Source organism: Eublepharis macularius, chromosome 19, assembly GCF_028583425.1.
Source record: "Eublepharis macularius isolate TG4126 chromosome 19, MPM_Emac_v1.0, whole genome shotgun sequence".
In the NCBI taxonomy this organism is placed as follows: Eukaryota; Metazoa; Chordata; class Lepidosauria; order Squamata; family Eublepharidae; genus Eublepharis; species Eublepharis macularius.
The window spans coordinates 24547835-24557193 of NC_072808.1; the positions used below are offsets into that span (position 1 = coordinate 24547835).

The 9359-nt window shown below is 54.5% G+C and overlaps 1 protein-coding gene across 1 annotated transcript; it reads left to right on the forward strand.

Moving 5' to 3' along the window:
• The first annotated feature begins 1408 nt into the window (after positions 1-1408).
• TKTL1 (transketolase like 1) lies at positions 1409-9275 on the forward strand. The gene is made up of 14 exons (XM_055003579.1): positions 1409-1567; positions 1780-1897; positions 2104-2217; positions 2574-2671; positions 2847-3038; positions 3134-3261; positions 3336-3529; positions 3882-4046; positions 4140-4296; positions 5140-5270; positions 5689-5772; positions 6813-6909; positions 6993-7112; positions 8650-9275. The coding sequence occupies exons 1-14, from the start codon at positions 1455-1457 to the stop codon at positions 8820-8822; spliced, it is 1884 nt and encodes a 627-aa protein (XP_054859554.1). The 5' UTR covers positions 1409-1454; the 3' UTR covers positions 8823-9275.
• The last annotated feature ends 84 nt before the right edge of the window (positions 9276-9359 follow it).

The following is a 9359-nucleotide window of genomic DNA, read 5'->3' on the forward strand; positions in this document are numbered from 1 at the left end:
TTTAAATCATGAGGCATTGGAAGCGTGGGGGGGGGAGGAGTAAAAGGATGGCTGTGGATGGATACTTAAGACTTGCCCTCTGCCACTTCATGCAGCTGTTCGTTTCTTGGCAGCCCCTCCTGTCTGTGGCCAGCTCCCCCCTTTCTCTCCCGCCATGCAAAAGCAGGCAAATCAGCTGCCCCAAGAAGGGGGAATTTGCCACATGGCAAATGGCCAGCTGGCCAGCGGTCTCTCTCTGTGTTAGCCCTCCAGGCCCTTTCTTCCCATCCATGGGGCAGACTTATACCTGGAGTACAACTCCATGATTTTGCCATTTTTTAAAAAGGTGCTGCCGCAGGAGCTGCCATTTAAAGGGGGAGCCAGAGGTGGGGGCGAGGAGCTCTGTCACGTTCTTGGCACCATTCGCTCACCCAAAATGGCCATTGCCAACCACTGCAAATTACTGTTACTCCTGTTAAGGGAGACAATGAATTTCAGTAGCCCCAATGGGAATAAAAGCTACCGGAGGATGATTCTGGAAAATAACAAAAGAGGAAAGTATTAAATATTATTTTATTTAGAAAATTATGTGCTGCCTCTCCAGAAACCTGCTTGAGAGCCCTATATACTGGTCTCCCTCTTTGAATTGCAGCCTCCACAGCTACATTTTGTGAAAAAATTTAAAGTCAAGAAAAACAATCCCGGAGCTGCACAGAAACAGGCTCGGAAGGTGGATGTTGAGGATGTTCCGTTGCATTGGCAGCCGAATTCGTGGGCAGAGGGCCCAGCTGACACCTTTAGCCGGCCAGGGAGGAGAGAGAGGAGGGAGCCTTTTCCTGGAGTCCCACCAGGTCAGGTTGTAAGCGTGGAAGACTCCGAGGAGACGCGCTTTTGCGTGCAGAAGCGCAGGGCGGCCCGTGGTTTTTTTCTGCACTGAGGGCGAAAAGGACCCGCTTCTCTTGACTCGTGCTGATTCCACACACATTGGATAATGCACTTTCAATGCACTTTATCAATCGTCCCGCACTCAAAAAAATCCGTTCCAAATGATCTCTAAAGAGGATTGGCAGTGCATTATGCACCGTGTGCGGAATCACTCATGGAGGAGCGTGGGAAAGGCCGCAGGGGCGCCATTCCAGTCTCTCCCTGGCTTCACACACCGGGAGGGAGGGGGGTTTGGCCGGCTCCCGGCCTCAGGCGGAGGGCAAAGGCCGGCCCGGGACCTCCTGCTCCTCCTCCCCGCCCCCGCCGCTCCAACTCATGCCGGGCGGGGGGGGGGGGCGGCCGGCGGAGCCCACGAGACCCGCGGCGGGCCAAGCACGAGCGCGGCGCCTGCCCAGGCCCGGCCGCGGAGGCCCCCGCGTGCGCGCCCCCGCCGCTGAGCTCACTTCCTCCGCGGGCGGGGCGCCGAGCGCGGATAAAAGGGGGCCGGCCGCGCGGAGCCCAGCCCAGCCCAGCCGAGCGAGCGCAGCATCATGGCCAGCAGCGGGTACCCGAAGCCGGACGAGAAGAGCCTGCAGGCCCTGCGGGATGCGGCCAACCGCCTGCGCGTCCACTCCATCCGCGCCACCTGCGCCTCCAACTCGGGGTAGGGGGCTGGCCGGGCGCCTCCTCCCTCTCGGCCCTGGGCGCCCTCTCCGGGCGCGCTGCCGGGCTGCAGGCGAGGCGGCTCCGCTCCCCGCAGAACCGGGCTGCTGGGGGGGGGGAAGCGGGGGCGGCCGGCCCCTTGGCCGGCGCCTCCCGGCCCGCAGGGCGGGGGGCGAGGCGCGGGGCTGACGCCGCCTCTGCTCCTGCCCGCAGCCACCCCACCTCGTGCTGCAGCGCCGCGGAGGTCATGGCCGTCCTCTTCTTCCACGCCATGCGCTACAAGGCCGGCCAGCCGGGCCACCCCAGCAACGACCGCTTCGTGCTCTCCAAGGTGAGGCGCGGCGCGCTCCCCCCCCCCCCCCGGCGCCCCGGACTGCGGCGCCTTTGAAATGGACGCGCGCTGCTACCCGGCCTCGAGCCGCGGCGTGACGGAACGGGCCTGCCGCGGGAAGGAGGGCTCCTTGCCCGCGCCCGGGCCCGCTTTCCGCCGCGCGGAGCCTGCCAGCCTGGCTTTTCTGCGTTCTCCCCCCGGGGCAGGGCCACGCGGCGCCGGTGCTGTACGCGGCCTGGGCCGAGGCGGGCTACATCAGGGAGCCGGAGCTGCTGCAGCTGAGGAAGATCGACAGTGACCTGGAGGGCCACCCGACCCCCGTGAGTGCCTTCCTGCGGCCGGAAGCCCCCTTCCCTCGCCGGGAGGTCAGGCGCCCGGGGATCTGCGGGTGGTTTGTCTTCTTGCAGGCCTTGGCCCCTGCATGGACCCCCCGGAAAGCCCTTGGGGCAGGAACAGGGCTTAGGTTACAGGTGTTTTTTCCTTAAGGGGCTGTACATCCTGCATGTGGCCAAACACAGGCAGCTCCTCGGTGCACATGTGCACCTGCGACAATGTGCGGAGGGAGTGAATGGCTTCCAGAATCCAGAGAGGAGGGGGGGCATCGCTCGTAGGATGACCCCCACCCATGGTTTAAATTCTCCAACCCTCGACTCTGCTTTCCCCCTTGCCTTAACAGAGGCTGCCTTTTGTGGATGTGGCCACTGGATCCCTGGGACAGGGCCTGGGAGCTGCCTGCGGCATGGCCTACACAGGCAAATACTTTGACAAGGCCAGGTGAGGGATTGCCGGCAAAGGTCGCGGGCTCCGTATGATGAAGCTTGTTGCCGCTTATGGCAGAAATGGCTTGGAAGGGGCCTTGGGACTGGGTGCTGTGGGGGTAGGGAAAGATGAATAATGGGTTATGGGAGAGTCCCCTTGCTTGTCTCTTGCTCCCCCCCCCCCCCCCCAGATACCGAGTGTACTGCCTCCTGGGTGACGGCGAATCTTCCGAAGGCTCTGTGTGGGAAGCTTTGGCGTTTGGATCCCACTATCAACTGGACAACCTGGTCGCCATCTTTGATGTCAACCGGCTGGGGCAGAGTGAGGCAGCCCCGCTCTGCCATGACACGGACGCCTACCGCAAGCGCTGTGAAGCCTTCGGGTAGGCCTGGGTCTTGCCCTCTCTCTGGCAAAGAGGCTGCTGTTTGTTAGTTTGCCTGTGTGCAGAAACACCATCCTCTTTTCCTGTCGCACCAGGTGGAACACCTGTGTTGTAGATGGCCATGATGTGGAGGAGTTGTGCCACGCCCTGTGGCAAGCGAGCCAGACGAAGGGGAAGCCGACAGCCATTGTGGCCAAGACTTTCAAAGGGCGAGGAATCCCAGGTGAACACGGGGACCATGGGACCATTCTTTCTAGGCACGACCTAGTAGCTACTAAATGATGTCGTCTTTCTCAGGTGTGGAGGATGGGGACAATTGGCATGGCAAGCCGATTCCCAAGGACAAAGTGGACTCTGTGATCAGCGCTATTCAGAGCCAAATCCAGACCAACAAAATCTTGTCGATCCAGCCACCTGCTGAGGACGTCCCACAAATCAGTATTGTAGACCTCAAGATGCCTTCTCCGCCTGCCTACAAAATTGGCGAAAAGGTACTGCGTGGGTGGACACCTGGCCTAATGTTTCAGCATTGGCAGTTGTCCAGATTATCAACTTCTGCTGTAGAAATGCCTATATTAGGATCGGGGAGACCGAAGTTCGGACCCTCGTTCTGCTGTGGGAGCTCTCTGGGGCCAGTCACCCACTCGGCCTACCCTGTCTCACAGGGTTGTTGTGACGATAAAATGGAGGAGAAGAGCTGCTTTGGGTGTTGCGTATAACACGATGCAGAGTTGTCCAAGGCAGTGTAATCTCTACCAGTTGCAGTGGGTGGGTCTCATCCTGTTGGCAAGTCATGGCTGCTTTGCAGTGGACTGCAGTGTGACCAAGCTTTCTGTTCCTCAGATGGCCACCCGCAAGGCTTACGGTTTGGCCCTGGCAAAACTGGGAAATGCTAACAGTCACGTGGTGGCCTTGGATGGTGACACCAAAAACTCCACTTTTGCAGAACTCTTCAAGCAGGCCCATCCTGAGCGCTACATCGAGTGTTACATTGCAGAGCAGAACATGGTGAGCCTCGGGTGAAAATGTAGGAGGAGGGGGATTCTCTTGAGGAATAAGGCTTGTGATTAACGCCCCCCCCCCCCCCGTCTTCTGCCGCAGGTCAGTGTGGCTCTGGGGTGTGCCGCTAGGAACCGCACCATTGCATTTGCCAGCACTTTTGCTGCCTTCTTCACCCGGGCCTTTGACCATATCCGCATGGGGGCCATTTCGCAGACAAACATCAATCTCTGTGGCTCTCACAGTGGCTGCTCTATTGGTAGGTCGATAGATCGGACGTGAGTGCTCTTGTGCAGGCCCAGGGTGCAGTGGTTGGTCCAGAATCCGTGTTTCTGAGAATTTCAGTCTCTCCTCCTTCGTTTCTAGCTTTTATGCTTTCAAAGATAATCTGAAAAGCCCAAACAGTGTCTGAGGAGGATTTTCTGTGCTTCGGAAGAGGATGTCAGCAGCTCCTTGTCCCTCTCGCAGTTAGCCCCCAAAATGAGTTCTGCAATTTTACACAGGTTGCAGAATTTGGCACAGAACTATTTAAACAGGACTGTGGATATTCTTTACTGCTCTAATCACTGGCTGATCTCTTTCCTAGTCTGATCTCCATCAGGACTGACTTAGCTGTACAAGGGTAATCTTCAGAGGCGGCATGTTTTTTCTGTGTGGGCCTTAGTTTTTGCGTTTTCCCTCCCTGTATGGCTGACCTCTGCGCACTACTGGATACACTAAACAGCCAGGCTTCTGTTACTAACACCTGCTGCCCACTGAACGCGCTGCTGCATCTGAGAGAGCCGTTTGATGACCTGATTCTCCTCCTGGAATGCTCTAAACTACCTGGTTGAACAACTGCCTACTAAATTTGGGTGGTGTCCTGTCACGTAGCTGGAGGCTCGGGTTTGATGATATGTTCTGTAGGTCTGTGAGATGAAATCTGTGTACATTTCCCAACTCATTGCACAATTTACATGGTCATATTGCCACCTTAGTTTTGGAAACTACAGTTTTGCGGTCAGATTTCCCCCCGCTAATTGCACGCCAGAGATATTAAGATGCCTTTGTTCCTCTCTCCTGCATGGCAAAGATGTTAATCTTTGTTGATCTTTTCCACCAGGGGAAGACGGGCCTTCTCAGATGGCCCTGGAAGACATAGCCATGTTCAGAACTATTCCAGGCTGCACTGTGTTCTACCCAAGTGACGCTGTCTCCACTGAGCATGCTGTTTGTCTGGCTGCAAACACCAAGGTATATGGATGGCAAGCAATTCTTGCTACCTCTCACTTGACCTTTCGGAGTGCCTGGTAAAGAGAAAATGCTATATGCAGATCCCAATTCTCGCGACTGGCTTTGTTGTGCAAGAGGTTCACACTAGCTGTTGCAGAGCCTGTTCAGGGCACAATATACAGCTAACTAAAAATACAACAGTGCAGAGATGAAGATGTGTCATACAGAAGTCTGTTCCACACGCCTGTCTTCAGCATTCTTCTGCTTGGAGTCTGTCACTCTACATTATGCCTTCCAGGTGGTCTCTAACTTGCCAGTGACGCTCTTGTATGAAATGCCAACTTTTGAATCCTAATGTGCATTTGATGTCCTAGATTGTTTCTTGGTGATCTCTCTGGGATCCCGGACATGCCTCTGAAATGTGTCCTTTGCTCCTCAGGGGATATGCTTCATTCGAACCAGCCGCCCTGAGACTCCAATCATATACTCCCAGGAGGAAAAGTTTGGAATAGGCCAGGCCAAGGTAAGGGCATAATGCTTGCAGTTGGTGAAGGTGGGCTGGCACTGGCACTTGAGGGAGATGCGCTCTGGCTCTGTTTGGCCGTGGAGTCATAGGGATCCTACTGTCCGGTGTGTGGGACTGAGGAGTGAGAAGATTGCTGGCAGAGACATAGATAGATGCTGACTTGGAAGAAAGTGTCACTCTAGTGAAATCTGTTTCCAAGTGAATCGCTGAGCCACTTCATGTGGGCAAACCAGGACTTGTTTGAGCAGGTATTATGCTCTGGGCCTTTGAAGGCCATGTAGGCATGGCCACAATAGGCTTGGCAGTAGCAATGTTGCATTCTAGGGCCAGGATTATAACTTGCATCAAGCCTGGTGGCTAAAGCTCAAAGTTCATCATTGGCCCAGAGCTGCTGGGTGGCCAAAAAGAAAGGCGGTGGGGGGTGTTTGTGTGCAATTCATTGATGCATGACTGCCGCTAGGTGGCAGGGATCTCACTTGACTTGGCTGTACAAAGGCAGAACTGCTGGGGTAGGTCATGGGTCTGTACTGCAGTAGGATCCTTCCTGGTAAGGCAGGAGTTGGCTGTCTCTGTTCTAGCTCCCGTAGAAGAATGCTAACAAAGCTGTGGTCAAGTACTGGAGAAGAGCTTGAAAGGAGCTGCTATTCACATGGCATGGGAAATGGTTAAAATCATCTTGCCTAAAGCCAAGTAAAGATTTGCTTTTTCAGAAGTTGCTTTAACTCGTGCTACGGACTTCTCAAAGAAGAGCATACGTGGCACTCCCGGCATTTGTTGTTGTAGAAAGTGCCATGGGGGTGACCGTTGCTGACGATGGTTGCATGTTTTTATTATGATCCTAGTACTGCTTTGCTTTGAAATACAGTGTGCGCGTGTTCAGGGTCAGATCCCCTCTTCTGGGGTCCTATAGGCGTTTCTTCCTTTGTGGAAGTAGCAGTGGCCTGAACGGGGCCAGTTGCATTTCCAGAGGAAGGTCTGTTAGTGACTCATCCCCGGACAGCCATTTTCTACACATGACATACATTCTCTTTCTTTAGGTTGTACGCAAGAGCGATAAGGACAAGGTGACGGTTATTGGAGCAGGCGTTACCCTCCACGAGGCTCTTGCGGCTGCTGATGAGCTGGCCAAACAAGGTAGTGGATGTTGACCTCCTGGAAGATGGGGCAGGGCCTGTGACGTGCTCCAGCCTTCTCATGAAGCTCTGGCTTTCTTCTAGGCCTCCACATCAGGGTCATCGACCCCTTTACCATCAAGCCTTTGGATGCAGAGACCATCATCTCTAATGCCAGAGCCACTGGGGGCCGCATCATCACGGTGGAGGATCACTACAGAGAGGGTAAGTGGCACACTCAGTAGAGTCACTTCAGGCTTAGGCTGTGCGCACACAGAGGTTTTTCTCCGCTTGGCTTCTGTGCTGCAGTGTGTGTGTGTGTGTGTGGGGGGGGCATCCGTATGACATTGTCTTCCAGTTGTCCACTTTGCAAGCTCTGCCTTCCCTTAGTATGTTCTGTCTCAAACTTGGTTTGGCACAGTCTCACCAGAAAAAGCACAGCCCAAGTGCATTAGCAAGCCCTCTGTACAAAGAAGTGTGTGTTCTTCAGGGTCCCACCCACATGGGCACCATTTTCTTTGCTTGGGGTCATCATTCCAACCACCTCCTCCACCAAGGACTTTTTTCAGGCCTTTTTCTAAAATCAGCAATTGCTAGATCACTGTAGTGCAGCAAAGATCTGTTAACGTGATCTTGTTGGGCTAAACTTTATTTCTTCCCCTCCCCCTGGCAGCCTCTCCCTGGGAAAAGATGTGGCACAGTTGCATGGAGCCAGCCCAAGCTGGTAGCACCAACTGGGTCCGGCCCATTACATGGTGGGGCACACAAAAGGTCTTGCATGCTACATGTCACTGTATCTTCCTCCCCACACCATTTCCTCTTTCCCTCCTCCCAGAGACTCTCATGTCTTCTCCTCTTTCCCTGCTTCCTTCTCTCTTTCCTGCCCACCAGCCAACCAACCTTTTATTTGTCCTCATATGTATGATTTATTTCTTCTGTATGCCATATTTCTCCCCAATGGAGACCCAAAACATCATACATCATTCTCCCCTCCATTTGATCCTCATAACAACACTGAGGTAGGTTAGGCTGTGTGTGTGACTGGCCCAAAGTCACCCAGCGCGCTTCAAGTGCAAGATGGGGATTTGAACCTGGGTCTCCCAGATCCTACGCTGGTATTCTAACTACTGCACAACACTGGCTTTTGGGGGGGGGTGCTGTTGAACAGTAGCAAGCAGCTGGGCCTGGGTGAGTCATGCAAATCCTGTGTTATCAAGTGGCCCAGTGGTTGGTTCTGGTCCTGGCCCTGATGAATCCCCCCCCCCCAAGGCCTAAATAGCCCTGGAAAAGGGCCCTGTCCCCTCCTCCTGCCAGATGGGGCCATACTGAGAATTACGTATGTTAATAAGTGCATTACAGTAATTGCCATTTTTTAAAGTAAGCCCTCTGGTGGCATGGGTGTGAGAAATGTTGCAATGTAAAGGAAAGTATGCACAGACTCCCGTGTGGGTCTTGAGTTGCTGCTGTGCACATCTGTGGCTGCAATGAGGGGGGAGCAAAAAACCTTCACTGTGAGGATACCAGTATAGAAGCAGCCTGTGCTTCTCTGATTCTGCATCTAGGATGCTTGTGAGAAGAACTTTGCACAGTTGACTCTGTCCCATCTTGCTTTGCACATCAGAGTCATGTTTTCCTCCACCCCCCATTTATAGAATAGGTCAGCATTAGAATATTGCCAGACTTTGTCAAATGCCTAGCAGGCCAGTGCCCAACAGGGAAAAGGATCCCTGTTGAAAGCTCTCTTTCTCCCACCCCTCCCCAGGCGGTATTGGTGAAGCAGTGGCAGCGGCTGTCTCGGGAGAACCCGGCCTCCTTGTCCAGATTCTGGCTGTCTCGGGAGTGCCTCGGAGCGGGAAGCCAGCCGAGCTCCTGGACCTGTTTGGGATCAGTGCAAAGAACATCGTAGCAGCTGTGAGGAGCACCTTTGCCAATTGATGCCACTGCCCAGCTGGGGGTGGGGGAAGGGGGGCCCTGCAGGTGTGAAAAGCGGGAGTGCCCAGAAGTGACTCTCTTAACAAACTGCACTAACTTCCCAAGCCCAAATTACGTCCTGTTGCAAGGTGAGAAATGCTGCTGAAGCGCTTTCCACAGGCTTGCGACCTTGTTCTGAGTGAGAATGAAACTTTTAGGATCTCTAAAAGTGTGCTAAAAGCGTCTCCCTCCTCTTCCTCACTAAGCCATTCTGTTCACATGTGCGAAGCTTAACTGGGCCCAGAAGTCTTCTGCCAAATGGTATGTGGACCAAACCGTGTTTGTCTTACCTGAATTTGTTGGCTCCTGGCCCTGGATCCGACCCTGTCTGGCGTCCGTCTCCCTCTCAGGCCTGCTGCTCCAGGGCCGTGTTTCCCCGGGCTGTCCTCTGGGGGGAGGTAATGATGCAGTGTTAGTGCCCGCAAACACTATTGTTTCAAGTTCTTGTTGTGATAGCCATTCTCTTGTCCCAAACAGATTTGAATGTGACCAAGGTAACTT